At 42.1% G+C, this 19,080-nt stretch overlaps 1 protein-coding gene across 8 annotated transcripts in view; it reads right to left on the reverse strand.

Annotated features, from left to right (window-relative positions):
* LOC110530304 (ras GTPase-activating protein nGAP) overlaps window positions 1–19,080 on the reverse strand; it is an 89,493-nt gene that overhangs the window by 16,296 nt on the left and 54,117 nt on the right. For 7 of the 8 annotated variants that reach the window (XM_036985931.1, XM_036985930.1, XM_036985928.1 and 4 more), the window contains 3 exons: window positions 17,761–17,867; window positions 9,252–9,364; window positions 115–268 (listed from right to left, as the gene is read on the reverse strand). In XM_036985931.1, the coding sequence (XP_036841826.1) occupies window positions 115–268; window positions 9,252–9,364; window positions 17,761–17,867 (374 nt within the window). The remainder of the gene's footprint in view (window positions 1–114; window positions 269–9,251; window positions 9,365–17,760; window positions 17,868–19,080) is intronic. The other variant, XM_036985927.1, reaches the window with a different exon arrangement.

Genomic DNA, 19,080 nt, shown 5'->3' on the forward strand with positions numbered 1-19,080 from the left:
TCAGTGTGCTCTTTTCACTATGCATCATCAGGATTTTGATCTTCCATTACTTGCTAAAAGCTTAAAGTACTACTTCAAAGCAGTCGAACAGGACTAACTACTGTTTAGGCTTACCTCGAAGCAGAACTCCTGTCCCAATATGCTACTGTGGAGCGGTTTGACATAGACATCTTCCTCCATTCCCAGATCCAGGGCTTCTACTGCACTGCCTGGGCTGAGCAGGGACTCGTGAGAACACGACTCCTTTAACTTAGGAAGCCCTCGGGATCTGAAAGATAAAATCATGGCAGTTGGTTACAGTTTACAACATAACTTCTTCATTCAGAGCATTCAAAGCATGGCAGAGTAACCTGCTCCAAGGCTCTAAATCCTAAAATGAGTCAAAAGACCTTGTGCTCCTCCACTGACTAGTTGTATTATTCACTAGGTATACCACAGAAAGGAAATGGCCACTAACACAACACAGAAAGTTGGAGGATAATGAAAAAGTAATATACTGTAGCCCAGTGGTTCTCAACTGGTTTTGCCTCGGTAACCAAATTGAACCAGGTTGTCTCAGTCACGACCAAATATTTGCACCATGAAAAATAAGCGCAAAAATACAATCTGGAAAACTATTTTTAATGCTATATTGATAGTAAATAAGGTTACAATTATATGACAAGGGAACAAAATTCCCACCTCTTTCATTGTCAATAATAAAATGTTGCCCATATTCTTGATGAAGAATGTTAATAAACTCAGTTAATAAATCAACTAAAATAGCACTGCTAATAGCAGTATATTGAAAATACTGTGATTAAAGAAAAGTTGTTCAGAGATCATTGTAAAAAAAAATGTAGGTTCATTATAATGTCTCCACACTTCCTACCAGGTTTAAGTCATTCAAGTTCAGATTGGAGATTCAATTTTTTTTGAGACACCTGCGAACCACTCAAAACCTCCCGACCCACCAGTAGAGAATCGATGCTGTCGCCTACATGTGATCCCAAAACAGAACACAACCAGCTTTTGTGTTTCTGTAAGGAATTCAAGCTTTTTCCGTACTATTCCAGCATCTAACCACTCACTAGGACATTTCAGGAAGTAGTAATACCTACGAAAAACATCTAAACAGGCACTTGAAGGAATATCCCCAGAGCATCTCTCCCTGTTGCTCAATACATTCCCTTTGGGACGGTTCTCTTCTCTTCTCTTCTCGGTTCTAGTTCGCTGTCCTTGGTTCTACTGCCTCTACCATACAATCGCAACTGTTCATTCTACCCCCATGAAATGCTGATAAGTGAAGAAGGACCAGCAGCTCCAATGCCCTTCGCTCTTCCTTGCTGCAGATTTCCTTTGATTCACAGATGGTAAACAGGGACCTGGGCTGGCCAATCCATTGGCCCCTTGGGCCAGTTTCCATAGGGATGCCCCTACAATGAGACTTGACTCTCTAAAGCAGCAGCAGAGGATGACAGAGGGAGGATGTGCTGCTGTGCTCACAAACACCTTGGACAAAACAACCTGGGCTTTCCATCAGAGCATAACACTACAGGTAGTGGAGGGGAATGGAAGTCACTGGCTGAAGGTGTTGTTTAGCAAAGGACTGTATGCGTTCCAAATGGCAAACCATTCATTTGAATGTTCAAAATGCAACAATATCAAAATGCTTCATGCGTTTATACATGATCATTGAAAATACATAACACAAAAACATACCCTTACGTAATAGCCACATGGTAGGAGAGGGGGACATTAGTCAAAGGATAAAAATCACTGACAAAAGTGTAGCAAAGTAACACATGCTTTTTGAAAATGCACAAAATGCATAATAAAATAGCCACATTATAATATTATAACAGTAGCCTTACATAATCGCCACATGTCAGATCAAGAAATCTAACTCACTTTAGTGACGAGGGTCATTTTGTTTGGTGACGTACCCAGGGGAAAGACATATGCTCAAAAATCCTGTCCTCATTATGTTGAGGATAAAAAAAAGATCACAGAAATGTTCCATACGCACAAATTTGTTTACATCCCTGTTAGTGAGTATTTCTCCTTTGCCATGATAATCCATCCAGCTGACAGGTGTGGCATATCATGAAGCTGATTACACAGGTGTACCTTGTAATGGGGACAACAAATGGCCACTCAAATGTGCAGTTTTGTCACACAACGCCACACAAGTCTCAAGTTTTGAGGGGGCGTGCAGTTGGCATGCTGATTGCAGGAATGTCCATCAGAGCTGCTGCCTGAAAATTGAATGCTCATTCCTCGATCATAAGCCGCCTCCAACATAATTTTGAGAATTTGGCAGTATTTCCAACCAGCCTCACAAGCGCAGACCACACCATTCCAGATCCTCCACATCTGCTTCTTCACTTGCAGGATCGTCGGATACCAGCCACCTGGACAGCTGATGAAACTGTGGGTTTGCACAACCGAAGATCTGCATGCTCGTTATCCTCACCAGGATTTTGACCTGACTACAGTTTGGTTTCGTAACCAACTTCTGTGGGCAAATGCTCACCTTAGAGGGCCACTGGCACGCTGGAGAAGTGAGCTCTTCACGTAGACAGCATGTATGGCGTCATGTGGGCGAGCGGTTCGCTGATGTTAACATTGTAAACAGAGTGCCCCATGATGGTTATGGTATGGGCAGGCATAAGCTATGGACAACAAACACAATTACATTTTATTGATGGCAATTTGAATGCACAGAGATACCGTGTTCCAGTTCCCTCCAATATCCAGTAACTTCGCACAGCCATTGAAGAGGAGTGGGACAACATTCCACAATCAACAGCCTGATCAACTCTATGCGAAGGAGATGTGTCGCGCTGTATGAGGCAAATGGTGGTCACACCAGAAACTGACTGGTTTTCTGATCTACGCCCCTACCTTTTTTTTAAGGTATCTGTGACCAACAGATGAATATCTGTAATCCCAGTCATGTGAAATCCAAAGATTAGGGCCTAAAGTATTTCAAGTGTCCTGATGTCCTTATATGAACTGTAACTCAGTCAAATCTTTGAAATTGTTGCATATTGCATTTATATTTTGTTCAGTGTAAATGACCATTTTCTCTGGTAGTAAAACATCACCAACAAATATCCCATATGTATTCATTTCCAAGGGTAATGTACAAGCAACATTGCTTGGATAGATAGTAATGGACAGGTCATTGCAATTAGATTGTGATCTGTTGTCACTTTCAGTTGCTGGTAATCATTCATTCTTTAGAAGACAAATACGTAGGCAGTAGCGGTGGTTAATACCAAAGATGAACTGAAAGCAGTTAAAGCTGTTTATTCTGAATTACAGGACACCCTCGAGTGTCTGAAGGAAAGTAAGAGATTCCAGACAATCAATGGTGTGTTTACGAGTTATTGAAGACAGTGAGACAATTTAGGAGAAAGTAGTCTGGAGGCATTACTGTAATAAAATAAAGCTGTATACCGTAACTTGTCTGGGAGACTGTCTGAGAAGAGGCAAATCTTAGCCATTCTTTTAGGGAAACTTGGTTTGGAAAAATCGAACCGTTAAAAGAAAAGACGTTCAAGGCCCTTTCAACATGATGTGTGTTATTCTAACTATCGTATGGTCATTGGCCATGTTCCCTCTAAGCTGCGCTCAGAAGCAGTCGCAGCTTCCGCACCTCCTCCAGAACTGCCGCGCTGAAGAAATGCCGGGCCGCGCAGAGGAGCAAGAGATTGAACTTCATTGAATTCACTCCATTAGTTTGCACTATATAGATCAAAGTTTGTGATCAAATCAACATTATATCAGCACCTTTTCAATGCAACAAACCAAAACAAATCTAACTTTGCAAGATTGAGTCTGAGATTTTGTTGTAGGCAGAGCCAGAGCGCAACAGAGTAGCATTCTATTGGCGGGTAGCTCTCGAGGGGTCTTGAATGCGCTCGTGAACATTTGTTGATATTCTTTGCTAGTTAGCGAGTTATTAGCCCAGTTATAGATAAGTATAGGTCAGCAATGGGGAGTTACTGCTGCCCACAAGAGCACAAAACGTGTAGGCTACATTTCAAGCAGTCTTTGAAAAGCCAGTCAGGTAAAAAGCTTATGTCTTAAAGGGGCAGTGTTGTATTTTGAGACAGGCTTGAATATGCAAATAAGCCAATAGGCTTAGGGGTAGCCTACATTGTCTAATTCTCTGTATGGTAATAATAATTAATTGTATTTTGTGAAGTTCTTTCTTGCATCATACAACGTAATACAATGCAATTAACTGTCACCTATTTGGCCCATGGTGTTACAGACCAAGTAAAAAAATCATTCATAATGTAAAAAAAAAAAAACTTTTTTTTTTTAAAAGTCTCATGCAATGTAGGCCTGCATTGAACACCACATTTAGGCCATATCATAGAAAAGCTATTTCCATGTGAAAATGTTATGGGATTTGCTCCATTGTTTTTGTCGGTAGACCTACATTATGCTCAAATAGCTTATTGGCTACTGTCTAAAACTGTAAGGGTACAGCCTCAGTGTTCACTGTAAACGTGCGCCGGAAGTCGCACAAAATTCTCAAAACGTTAACATTTCCGCTCACAAGACCTAACATTTGCTCAGTGCCCCAAACAATTAGAGCGAACATTGGTCGCGAGCGTTGTAGCGTTATTAGCCCAGTTATAGATCCGTTCTAGTCAGCAATGGGGGAGTGGTTGCATCCTAAAAGAGCAGCACAAAACGTGTGCATTTCCAGCCATCTTTGAAAAGCAAGTCAGATAAAGTGCGTTTTTTCTGTAAGGGGCAGTGTTGTATTTTGAGAAGAAGCTAAGTAATCAATAGGCAGAGGGTAGCATAATTTTGTCTGATTCTCTGTAATAATGGTATGGGAATAATAATGTTATTTTGTTAAGTGGTTTCACATAACAAAATGCATCAGCATTTTCAGTCACCTCCTTGTCTGAAGGACAAGTGGATAAACAGGTTAGTGTCAATCCCTACATGTTTTTTCCCCTGTGGAATGTAGGCCTACATTGAACGCCACACATTGGCTGCTACTGTAGGCTGAATGATAGAACAGCTATTTCCATGTTAAAATGTTATGGGATTTTTTGGGGAGGGAAAATTGGGCACAAATACATAACAATTATTCTGAAAATTCATAGCCTTAATAAAATATGTTTGTCTTTTGAGGCATTTGGAGAATTGAGGCGTCGTTATCCTGATAGCATGCTGAGAAAACAAACTGCCTGTCTGTTGCTTTAGGCCACAATGGCCTGGCAAATAGTCTTCATTAATTATGTGGCACATGTCTGGGTTAAAGCGTCATGGCCTACATACAACTATAAAACAACATTCTACCTACATTACCTCACTGGCCAAGCATTAGAGCTAGGCAATATAGACAAAAATTCAAATTGTGATAAATTGCCTGAATTGATGTGATAATGATACATTTACAACAATATGCACCAGTTCTTTTTGTATTATTCTTTAAACAACTTCTACAAGTTTGACGGTTGTAGCCACCAATTGTCCCATTAACAACCACCCATATTAGCAAACGTATTTCACATCAAACTTGACATTTCTCTAGTATAGGCTACTTATCGTAATGAACAATATCAGCAAAATGCCTGCGATAAGTGGTATGGTCGGTGTCAATCATTTTCGGTTTATCTTCCAAGCTCGACCAAGTGTCACAATACCATTCTTCATTATTTATCAACTTATCTCCTTACAGGACAGTGCCTCTTTCATGGAAATGACCTATACCTACCATGGTTGTGTTCCAAATGGCACCTCTATTATTCCCTTTCCCATAGGGCTCTGGTCAAAAGCAGTGGACTATTTAGAATATTTTTTTATATATATGTATATATATGTTTTATTGTCACATACACTGGATAGGTGTTTTACAGGGTCAGCCATAGTAATATAGTGCCCCAGGAGCAAATTCGGATTTAAGTGTCTTGCTCACCTTGTCGACTTAGGTATTCGAACCAGCAACCTTTCAGTTAGTGGCCCAACGCTTTAACCACTAGGAAGAATAGGGTCCCATTTGGAACACAGCCTACATCTCAGATTTGCAGCATGATTGCTTGAGTTCCCCATATACAAAGGGAAGCCATTTTCTTCACATTATCTTGCTTATAAAGTGTCACAACAAATTTATCAACCAGGTAGTCTTTAGACTGTTCACACAAAATCCCACACACAAGGGAGTGAGGATGTGCTGATGCCTACCCATTGGAACAAGTAATATGAGTAGCAACAGAGGAAAGAGAAAGCAGACACCTCTGTCTTCTTCTTTCAGGTCTGCAGCCGCCTCACTAATTACTAGCACAAATCCATCCATTGTGACTGTGTCTTCTGCAGCGGGCATATGTGCCCCTGTAATCTCCTGGTATGAGCTATTTTAACATACTTAGCCAACTGAATTATGTAAACCCAGATTAAGGATTTGGGCAGAAACAGATCTGCCCTCAATACAGCAATGGATGCCATAGATGCATACATACAACAATGCTACTTATGTGATTCACAACCTGGGTATTTATTCAGATCTGTACCTGTGTGTCACAGTTAGGCTAAAGTCATAAACACATTGTGGGCAGTAATGTCATTTGTTGTGCTTTGAGCCGTCGCATAACACTGTTTATGAGAACATGAGAAATATGCATTATGTTGAGAACAATCAGTGTTTATATCAGTACCGAAGTGGATAACTAGCCGACATACTGAAATTCATCACAGAGCACTTGTGGTGAAAAAGCTAACACTTGAGTACATTTCTGAGGGAGTCTGATCTCTTTAAAAACCTGCTGCTGCCCCCCATCCTCAAAGTCTTTTGAAAGCTAATCAGATTGCCTGTCTGAACGCCAGTCCTCACCATGTCCAATGCATTAAGATGGAAACATGATACGTTTAATGGGAGGAAGGATAGGAACGTACTCGGCTGTGACCAGGTCCTTGAATTAACAAAATGCTGCCATATGATTCTGAACTGGTAGTACTTTGAAGCAGAATCACATACAATTCAACCTGGCATGATATTGCATGTTGTAACTGCAGTTAATTTCTATAATTCAGCTGGTTCAGATGGGACAAAAACAGTGCAGTATTGTATGAAACAACAAAACATCATCAGCTTCCAATACTCTACTCAGCAAACTGGATGTAGTCTATCACATTGCCATCCGTTTTGTTACCAAAGCCCCTTATACCACCCACCACTGCGACCTGTATGCTCTAGTCGGCTGGCCCTCGCTACATATTCGTCGCCAGACCCACTGGCTCCAGGTCATCTATAAGTCTATGCTAGGTAAAGCTCCGCCTTATCTCAGCTCACTGGTCACAATAACAACACCCACCCATAGCACGCGCTCCAGCAGATATATCTCACTGGTCATCCCCAAAGCCAACACCTCCTTTGGCCGTCTTTCCTTCCAGTTCTCTGCTGCCAGTGACTGGAACGAATTGCAAAATTCGCTGAAGCTGGAAACTTATATTTCCCTCGCTAATTTTAAACATCAGCTACCTGAGCAGCTAACCGATCGCTGCAGCTGTACATAGTCCATCTGTAAATCGCCCACCCAATCTACCTACCTCATCCCCATATTGTTTTTATTTACTTTTCTGCTCTGTTGCACACCAGTATCTCTACTTGCACATCATCATCTGCTCATTTATCACTCCAGTGTTAATCTGCTAAATTGTAATTATTTCGCTACTATGGCCAATTTATTGCCTACCTCCTCACGCCATTTACACACATTGTGCTATTGACTGTACGTTTGTTTATTCCATGTGTAACTCTGTTGTTGTTTGTGTCGCACTGCTTTGCTTTATCTTGGCCAGGTTGCAATTGTAAATGAGAACTTGTTCTCAACTAGCTTACTTGGTTAAATAAAGGTGAAATAGAGGAAACAGCAGAGGAAACATGACCCATCTACATGACCCATCTATAAACAAAAGACAGGATTGCCACCAATTAGATCATTATAAATGTAGCAAACAATGTGTTGGTCATTCAGCTCAGCATTCTCTAAGTAGAAGACATGCTGTCCACAGAACTAGAATGAGTTCTCATTCTATTTCTATGATGCTGCCCTACCTGAAGTGCAGCGACTTGGGCAGGTGGGAATTCTGGCCCTCCTTAAGAGTGAAGAGGAGGCGCTGGTCGCCATGGTGACAATGCTGATGCTGTAGTATGGTCCTTACTGGGAGTCACTCACATTAGTTAACCATGGCAGAGAGAGGCTGCATCTCCGCCTCACTGACCATTATCCCTGACTCCTGCTGGTTCTAAAGTACACTTTCACTACTCTGGCTCACGGGGCAGGCAGATGCCATCCACGTGGGCGTACAGCCCTACACAGTGACAGATGTCATGTCAGCCTGAGCAAAGCTCGACAGTACTATATGCACGTAGCCTACCAGCTACCCGCTCAGCCACTAGCATAGATAGATACAGTACTTGTCTATGGCCGCTAGCCTGTTCATCACTAACTCTGTAGGCTACAATCTGCACAGAACAGTCAGAGTGAGTGAGTGAGTATCTGTGTAGTGGTAGAAGCTTCATATTTGGCCTGGCGCACAGAGCTGCATATCAACACAGTCGGGCACGGCCCTCGGCAGGCAGCAAAGAGCCCAGCATGGGGAAGACCCCTCCCCTCAGAGCAAACCCGCCAGGCAGGGATCCGCAGGGGGAGGAGGGGGGCAGGCAACTCACTGACATTTCCCACTGTCTGCTGACCCTCCGCCCCCGTCCTCAGAACAATACTATTCAGCAAACTCACTGCAGCGTTGAGAACCCCAAATATATCAACATTAGCCCCCTGTTCAGACCAATGGAGGGAGGAAGCGCACTGTGGATTACAAATGTCTTGGTCTCACGTGCATGGATACAACAATGCCTAATTGTCCTATTAAATTGACGGCATGCGAGGGAGGGAAGAAAGCAGTCAGGCTTACAGTAAGGCCATTATTTCACAGGCGTATAATCCTGGAATCAAAGACAGATCTCAGAATAGCACTCAGGACTGATAATTGATGGGAACATAATGTAAGATGTGGCTATCTTCTTAAAAGGCTGTACAACCCCCCCCCCCCTTCCACATTTTAATATCTACAATATCAGCTATACTTTGGTTGTGAAATATGAATAACCAAATGATGATCCAGTAGATAGGCCTAAATCCACTCATATAGAGGCAGAATTAAGAAAAGAGATGTGAATTCAGTTCCTCGGTATTAAAACTTTAAAAAATATGGAAGGAGATAATTGAACAGCCTACCTGTCATTTTCTGAAGGTCTCAGGGAGGGCAGCCTGAAGCTGGTGTTGCGGTCCAGTTTGGTCTGACTCTTCGTCCGCTTTATGGATCCCTTCAGTCGTTTGCTGAAAAACCCCTGAAAGACACAACAGAAGAAATGACCTTCAGGAGAAGTGCTACACTCAGAGACGCACATTTGTTAGTATGTACGGCTGTCTCTACTGTGGGCATCAGCAGTTGTTGCAACTAGTCTGTCTGCATTGGGCGAGCTGCTGTACCAATGAATGGCTAATGTGTCACACCGGTCATAAACTCTGTCAGTTCAGAATTTCTAACGAATGTTGTGTAATGTGTAGCCTACATAGACCTAGAATGAAGTTTTGTACAACACTATCACTGTCTTAGACTTTTGTTTGCTCATTTTGTGATATAGAAACTACAGTGTGACTGACCAGCTGACCACAATGACCAAGTTGGGGAGTGAATTGCATTGTCATGCTCTGGTGACACATAGGAAACTGAACAGCGTGTCTGGTAGTGTATCGTGAAATAACCCCAATCAGTCTGAATACTATGACGAGGTCACATTGAAACCAATAGGGGTCTTGAGTCAGAGCTGAGACAGGGGTGTCGTCAGTGACATTTTACCCCAGTATTACTCACATCTAACACCCAATCACTTCCTTAAGCTGTTTCTGCTTAATTTACAGTGAAGGGTGAGATATCAAATAAAACAATCTGGATATATATATATTATATATATATATATATAATATATATATATATACACACACACACACACACACACACACACACACACACACACAGTGGGGCAAAAAAGTATTTAGTCAGCCACCAATTGTGCAAGTTCTCCCACTTAAAAAGATGAGAGAGGCCTGTAATTTTCATCATAGGTACACTTCAACTATGACAGACAAAATGAGAAGAAAAAAAATCCAGAAAATCACATTGTAGGATTTTTAATTAATTAATTTGCAAATTATGGTGGAAAATAAGTATTTGGTCGATAACAAAAGTTTATCTCAATACTTTGTTATATACCCTTTGTTGGCAATGACGTTTTCTGTAAGTCTTCACAAGGTTTTCACACACTGTTGCTGGTATTTTGGCCCATTCCTCCATGCAGATCTCCTCTAGAGCAGTGATGTTTTGGGGCTGTTGCTGGGCAACACGGACTTTCAACTCCCTCCAAAGATTTTCTATGGGGTTGAGATCTAGAGACTGGCTAGGCCACTCCAGGACCTTGAAATGCTTCTTACGAAGCCACTCCTTCATTGCCCGTGCGGTGTGTTTGGGATTATTGTCATGCTGAAAGACCCAGCCACGTTTCATCTTCAATGCCCTTGCTGATGGAAGGAGGTTTTCACTCAAAATCTCACGATACATGGCCCCATTCATTCTTTCCTTTACACGGATCAGTCGTCCTGGTCCCTTTGCAGAAAAACAGCCCCAAAGCATGTTTCCACCCCCATGCTTCACAGTAGGTATGGTGTTCTTTGGATGCAACTCAGCATTCTTTGTCCTCCAAACACGACAAGTTGAGTTTTTACCAAAAAGTTATATATTTTGATTTCACATGATCATCCAAATGCTCTCTAGCAAACTTCAGACGGGCCTGGACATGTACTGGCTTGAGCAGGGGGACATGTCTGGCACTGCAGGATTTGAGTCCCTGGCGCCGTAGTGTGTTACTGATGGTAGGCTTTGTTACTTTGGTCCCAGCTCTCTGCAGGTCATTCACTAGGTCCCCCCGTGTGGTTCTGGGATTTTTGCTCACCATTCTTGTGATCATTTTGACCCCATGGGGTGAGATCTTGCATGGAGCCCCAGATCGAGGGAGATTATCAGTGTTCTTGTATGTCTTCCATTTCCTAATAATTGCTCCCACAGTTGATTTCTTCAAAACAAGCTGCTTACCTATTGCAGATTCAGTCTTCCCAGCCTGGTGCAGGTCTACAATTTTGTTTCTGGTGTCCTTTGACAGCTCTTTGGTCTTGGCCATAGTGGAGTTTGGAGTGTGACTGTTTGAGGTTGTGGACAGGTGTCTTTTATACTGATAACAAGTTCAAACAGGTCCCATTAATACAGGTAACGAGTGGAGGACAGAGGAGCCTCTTAAAGAAGAAGTTACAGGTCTGTGAGAGCCAGAAATCTTGCTTGTTTGTAGGTGACCAAATGCTTATTTTCCACCATAATTTGCAAATAAATTCATTAAAAATCCTACAATGTGATTTTCTGGATTTTGTCTCATTTTGTCTGTCATAGTTGAAGTGTACCTATGATGAAAATGACAGGCCTCTCATCTTTTTAAGTGGGAGAACTTGCACAATTGGTGGCTGACTAAATACTTTTTTGCCCCACTGTATATATATATATATATATATATATATATATATATATATATGTTGTTCTTTTATGACTTAATTGAATGGTTGAAAGAAGAAACTTGTAACTTTGAAATGATTCATAGCCAGATATTGTATATCTTGGAGTGGTGTATAATGCTTACCCTGGCCTGTATATTGACATAGGATATGGTAATGCAACACAGAGTACATATTGTGACCCGTGACAGTGAGAGAGTATTGCTAAGTCTAAACAGGAAAGCCATGTTACTTATTAGCAAAGCTGCAATAAACACTAGGAAGTGCACTCCACTATAATTAGGTGTTGATATGCTTTGTAAAAATGATTCACAATGAGGAGTGGTAGAGAGAAATAAAACATTTTACGTCCACAGAGAGCACAGGTACAGGAAGTCTGTCCGTTTTTTGAGTGCCAGGGACCTAGACATCTCTAATTAGAAGTGCTGATCTAGACACAGTGTTGCCTTTTAGATCATAATGAATAAGATTACACGGACCTGATCCTATCAGCACTCCCACTCTGAGAGACACACTGAATCTCTCTTACTTGAAACAGCCAGGTTACACCATTGAGAACATTCAGTGGTGGAAAAAGTACCCAATTGTCAAAGTATAGATACCTTAATAGAAACGTATTCAAGAAAAAGTTGGCCAGTAAAATACTACTTGAGCAAAAGTCTAAAAGTATTTGGTTTTAAATATACTTAAGTATCAAATGTAAAAAATAATTTTTAAATCTTTATATTAATCAAATCAAAATGTATTTGTCACATGCACCGAATAAAACAGGTGCAGACCTTACTGTGAAATGCTTACTTTCAAACTCTTAACCAACAATGCCGTTTTAAGAAAAATAGAGTTAAGAAAATATTTACTAAATAAACTAAAGTATCACAAAATAACAATAACGAGGCTACAGTATATACAGAGGGTACAGATACCTAGTCAATGTGCTGGAGAACAGGTTAGTCGAGGTAATTGAGGTAATATGTACATGTCGGTAGGGGCAAAGCAGACAGTACCATTTTCTTGTTTTTAAAATTCATGGACATCCAGGGGCACACTCAAACACATTATTTACATAAGATGCATTTGTGTATAGTCAGTCTGCCAGAGGCAGTAGGGATGATCACGTGTTCTCATGATAAGTGCATGAATTGGACCATTTTCCTGTCCTGCTAAGCATTCAAAATGTAACAAGTACTTTTGGTTGTCAGGGAAAATGTATGGAATAAAAAGTACAATATTTTCTTTATGAATGTAGTGGAGTACAAGTTGTCAAAAATGTCAATAGTTAAGTACAGATACCTAAAAAAAAAAAACTACATTAGTAGTATTTTTAAGTATTTTTACTTTACACCACTGGGAACATTCCCATATTGTTGTGCAGGTAAAATAGCTTGTCTATAGAAACGGACAAACATTTAAGCAGACAAACATGAGTCACCTACCCACTAGTGGAAGTAGGCTAAACCCTTTGGTGAATCTAAAAAGCATGACATAGAAAAAAAATGTAAGCTATCAGAGACCTTTTTAAAAGTATACGTTTTTCTTCAAATGTAGAAGTTGTTCTTCATCTATCCTTAACAAAATATTCTAAACGCGTAACAAGAAGCCATATAACAGGCCAGAGATATGAGTAACGGTGATGCATGGCCCAATTCTTTTGGCTATAAATATCACCAAAAGCATGTCTCTGAGTTTTCGCAGCCCTTTGAGGCACACTCCCACATAGTCTCTGATTAGCAAGCAAAAGTTTTCATATATATATATCTCATAACACACTTCCATATTTACTTCACAACACCTGCACAGAGTTGGTTCTAGACTTCAAGTCCATGTCTAAGAATGTGAAAAATGCTGATGCATTATGTGAGAAGCTATAATAAGGTAAGATTTAGCTAGATAAACCCACAGAGCTCCTATTAAATGAGTTCTATGTGTAATTCTATGGACAATCCCTCCTCCTTAGGCCAACACAATAATGACAAGTACTGCTTCACTTTGAGGAGGAGACCAGAATGACATGAATCAGAATGTAGCTCTATGAGAGACGTGGTGGTATAACAGAGAGGGCGGCAGGTAGTCTAGCGGTTAAGAGCGTTGGGCCAGTAAACTAATCCCCGATCTGGCAAGGTGGAAAAATAGGATGTTCTGCCCTTGAGCAACAACAACAACAGCTCCCTGGGCACCGATGACGTGGATGTCGATTAAGGCAGCCCTTCGCACCTCTCTGATTCAGAAGGGTTGGGTTAAATGCGGAAGATGCATTTCGGTTGAATGCATTCAGTTGTGCAACTGACTAAGTATCCCCTTTTCCTAACAAGGTTGAAGCACCCTATTCCCTGCATAGTGCACCCTATGGGCCATGGTCTAAATTACTGCATTACAGTGCATTCAGAAAGGATTTGCATTCCTAGACTTTTTTCACATTGTTGTATTACAAAGTGGGATTAAAATGTATTTAATTGTAATTTTTTGTCAACGATCTACAAAAAATATGAAAAATAAAACACCAATTTATCTGGATTACATAAGTATTCAACCCCTGAGTCAATACATGTTAGAGAGTCACCTTTCGCAGCGAGCTTTCCACACCTAGATTGTACAATATTTGCACATCATTATTTTTGTTTTGTTGGATTTGCCCCAAACATAACGCTTTGTATTCAGGACATAAAGTTAATTTGCCACATTTTTTACAGTTTTACTTTAGTGTCTTATTGGAAATAGGATGCATGTTCTCAAATATTTTTTATTCTGTACCGCCTTTATTCTCGTCACTCTGTCATTTAGGTTAGTATTGTGGAGTAACTACAATGTTGTTCATCCATCCTCAGTTTCTCCTATCACGGCCTCATGGTGAAATCCTTGAATGGTTTCAAATCAAATCCAATTTTATTGGTCACATGCGCTGAATACAACAGGTGTAGACTTTACAATGAAATGCTTACTTACGAGCCCATTCCCAACAGTGAAGAGTTAAAAAGTAAGGAAAATATACATAATTGCTAAATAAAAAAGGAAATAGTAACACAAAAAAATAACGAGGCTATATACAAGGAGTACCAGTACTGAGTCAATGTGAAGGGGTATGAGGTAATTGCGGTAATACAGCATGAACATGTGGGTAAAGGTGACTAGGATGTACAGTATAATAAAGGGAGCAGCAGAAGCATATGTGAATTGTGAAAGTGTGTGTGTGAGTGTGGCGTCAATATGCATGTGTGTGTGTGAGTATGTGGGTAGTGCACGTTTGCTCCTGCTCTCCCCGGCGCCAGGCTGCCCTGCATCACGCACGCCTATCATCCATTAAGCAACACCTGCCTTCCCTCGTCACGCGCATCAGCAATATTGGACTCACTCATCATCTGTTATTAGCTCCCCTATATTTGTCAGTTCCCCAGCTCCCCGCTTCTGCAGTAATTGTTTTTTGTTTGTGTTACTCGTTTGCTGACGCTGTTCCTGTCTCGTTCCATGTCCGTTGTTTATTAAATGTTTTACTTCCGGTACCTGCTTCGTCTCTTCAGAGTCCATCCATGTGACAGAATGCAGAAGCCATCACACGAAGCATCGGAGAGCACTGGCGTTCCGGTTGGTATCGGCTCTGGGTCGCCACCGATGGAACCGGGGTTGCCTAGCCAGCACACACACCAAACCGTGATGCAGCCAGTGAAGATGCTCTCAATATGCCAATTATTTTCAGCCTTTTGAAGAGCAAGAGGCATTGTCGTACCTTCTTCACGACTGTGTTGGTGTGTTTGGACCATTATAGGTCCTTAGTGATGTGGACACCAAGGAACTTTAAGCTCTCGACCCGCTCCACTACAGTCCCGTTGATGTGAATGGGGACATGTTTGGCCCTACATTTCCTGTAGTCCACAACAAGCTCCTTTGTATTGCCCATGTTGAGATAGAGGTTTTAGTCCTGGCACCACACTGCCAGGTCTTTGACCTCTTCCCTATAGGCCGTGCTCGTCGTCGGTGAGCAAACTTAATGATGGTGTTGGAGTCGTGCATGGCCACGCTGTAGTGGGTGAATATGGAGTACAGAAGGGGACTGAGCACGCACCCCTGAAGAGCCCCCCGTGGTGAAGGTCAGATTGGTGGATGTGTCGTTTCGAAATTCACCACCTGGGGACGGCCCGTCAGGAAGACCAGGATCCAGCTGCAGAGGGAGGTGTTCAGTCCCAGGGTCCTGAGTTTAGTGATGAGTTTGGAGGGAACTATGGTGTTGGACGCTGAGCTGTAGTCAATGAACGGCATTCTCACATAGGTCTCCCTTTTATCCAGATGGGAAAGGGCAGTGTGGAGTGCTGTTGGGGTGCTATGTGAATTAAAGTAGGTCCACGGTTAATGGGATGATGGTGGTGTGAGCCATGACCAGCCTTTTAAAGCATTTCATGGCTACAGATGTGAGTGCTACGGGGCGGTAGTCGTTTAGACAGTTTACCTTGCGTTATTTGGCACAGGGACTATGGTGGTTTGCTTGAGACATGTAGGTATTACAGACTGGGTCAGAGAGAGGATGAACATTTCAGTGAAGACACTTGCCAGCTAGTTAGAGCATGCTCTGAGTACGCGTCCTGGTAATCAATCTGGTCCTGCGACCTTGTGAATGTTAGCCTGTTTAAAGGTCTTACATCAGCTACGGAGAGCGTGATCATACAGTTGTTTGGAACAGCTGGTACTCTCACGCATGGTTCAGTGTTGCTTGCCTCGAAGCGAGCATAGAAGACATTTAGCTCGGCTGGTAGGCTTCCGTCACTGGGCAGCTCTCTGCTTGGTTTCCCTTTGTAATCCGGGATAGTTTGCAAGCCCTGCCACATCCAACAAGCGTCAGCGCCGGTGTAGTAGGATTCGATCTTAGTAATGCATTGACACTTTGCCTATTTGATGGTTCGTTGCAGGATGTAGCGGGATCACTTGTAAGCATCCGGATTAGTGTCCTGCTCCTTGTAAGTGGCAGCTCTAGCCTTTAGCTCAGTGTGAATGTTGCCTGTAATCCATGGCTTCTGGTTGGGATATGTACGTATGGTCACTGTGGGGACATCATCGATGTACTTATTAATGAAGCCGGTGACTGATGTGGTAAACTCCTCAATGGTATCAGATGAATCCCGGAACATATTCCAATATCTGCTAGTGAAACAGTCCTGTAGCTTAGCATCCACTTCATCAGACCACTTTCGTATTGAGAGCGTCACTGGTACTTCCTGTTTGAGTTTTTGCTTTTTAACAGGAGGATAGAGTTAAGGTCCAATTTCCCAAATGAAGGGCGGGGGAGAGCTTTGTACATGTCTCTGTGTGTGGAGTAAAGGTGATCTAGAGTTGTTATCCCTCTAGTTGCACAGGTGACATATGCTGGTGGAAATGAAGTAAAACAGATTTCAGTTTTCCTGCATTAGAATCACCGGCCACTAGGAGCACCGCCTCTGGATGAGCATTTTCTTGTTTGCTTATGGCCTGATACAACTCGTTGAGTGCGGTCTTAATGTCAACATCGGATTGTGATGGTAAATAGACGGCTACTTTAAATTACAGATGAAAACTCTTGGTAAATAGTATAGTCTACAGCTTACCATGAGGTACTCTAACTCAGAATAGCAGAACCTTAATATTGGAGATCGGAGATGTTGTTAATAAAAGAGACATACACCACCCCCCCTGATCTTACCCAACTCGGACGTTCTGTCCTGCTGGTGCAAAGAAAAAACAACTAGATTGATATTATCCATGTCCTAGGATGGAATAGGAAGACCATGTTTATAGCGGAGAGTTTTACCACTGACTGAGCTGCTGAAAGCCCATGGCCATCAATGGGGCTTTGGGGAGTTTTAACTGAAATAAAGTCTAATCAAGTACAGAGAGTGTTGGGTCTGCAGTCTGCCCATATGCTTCAAACAAGAGAAAGACTTCTGGATATCAAACTTATATAAAATAGCAAAATAATATAAAACGGCAACAAATATTAATGGCTTCCAACACAAGTTATTGTACGTCAAACTGTACAAAGTGGCTTAAAATGTCTAATGTGTGCGTTTTTTTCTGAGGGGTTTGTTATAAAGCAAAAGACAAGTTTTCGTTGGACATCCGTGTACATTGGACAATAAACATATTTTCTAATCATAACAATAGCACTCACTGGTACTTTGAAGGGAGATGAGTTGGGTACGTCCAGGGATATGTTCTTCTCTGAATTCCCCAGGCCTGTGATACTCCGCCTCCTGGGGGACCTCTCAGCAGACACTTCTGTGGACAAGAGAGAGAGAGAACGAGAGCGAGCAAGAGAAAGATAGAGCGACAGAGATTAGACAGGACAGACAAGAGGAGTGAGTCTGCACTTTACTCCACTAACTCAATACTACTCAATCAATCAAGCTAGCTGCCTTGGACTGGGGGAGGTTGAGTTATATGAACACAGATTCTGCCACATTTGGGAGAGGGAGCCAGAGTGATGGGTGAACAAGCTGTTGACGATATCTAGATCACCAAGGACGAGACTGAGGTGGGCTGTATCGAGCAAGCAATTACCTCAAGCCACAGGCTGCCACGAGTCTGTGTTGTGGTCCCCCAAAAGACAAGCTATAGCATTGAATTAATGCACTAACTCAAGTAAAATAAATCTCAGAATGCTATTCAGAGGGGTCTGTAATTCATTGACATTGAGGTTCCTGCTATAAGGTCACAGTGTTATTTGCTTCCCTGTAATCCTCTGTGAACATTCTGGATGATAAAATAAAAACATGACAATATTAATCTAATTCTCTGTAGAAGATTTTATTGTTGGTCTGTTCTGACAAACGATTCTGTCTCTTTCAGTAAGGTTATGGCTATGTGCGTCAAGGATGAGGATGGACTCAACCCACATTTAATTTTCCCTCTGGTGGTCTCAGTTTACAGTGGCAGGGCAAGGCCATTATCATGGGACTCCAGCTGCCAGCTGCTAGAACCTAGTAAGCCTGGGCACCGGAGTGTCAGCTCAGCCTAGTCTCCTGGAGCAGAGCTGCCCTCAACTGAAAAACACCCCAATTTCTCATCCCTGAGTCCCTGGCTATATCCCAAATGACACCTTAATACCTATATCAGGGGTCGGAAACAGGCTGCCCATGGGCCAAAAAATACAAAAGTCACCAGGAATTCAGGACCACCGACTGGGGCGAAGGCACACAGCCAAGAAATACGCAGGAGTGGATTCGGGACAAGTCTCTGAATGTCCTTGAGTGGCCCAGCCAGAGCCCGAACTTGAACCTGATCGAACATCTCTGGAGAGACCTGAAAACAGCTGTGCAGCAACGCTCCCCATCCAACCGGACAGAGCTTGAGATGATTAGAGTAGAATTAGAGAAACTCTAAATACAGGTGTGCCAAGCTTGTAACCCAAAAAGACTCACGGCTGTAATCGCTGCCAAAGGTGCTTCCAACAAAGTACTGAGTAAAGGGTCTGAAAACGTATGTAAATGTA

Source organism: Oncorhynchus mykiss, chromosome 8 (genome assembly GCF_013265735.2).
Source record: "Oncorhynchus mykiss isolate Arlee chromosome 8, USDA_OmykA_1.1, whole genome shotgun sequence".
Lineage (NCBI taxonomy): Eukaryota > Metazoa > Chordata > Actinopteri > Salmoniformes > Salmonidae > Oncorhynchus > Oncorhynchus mykiss.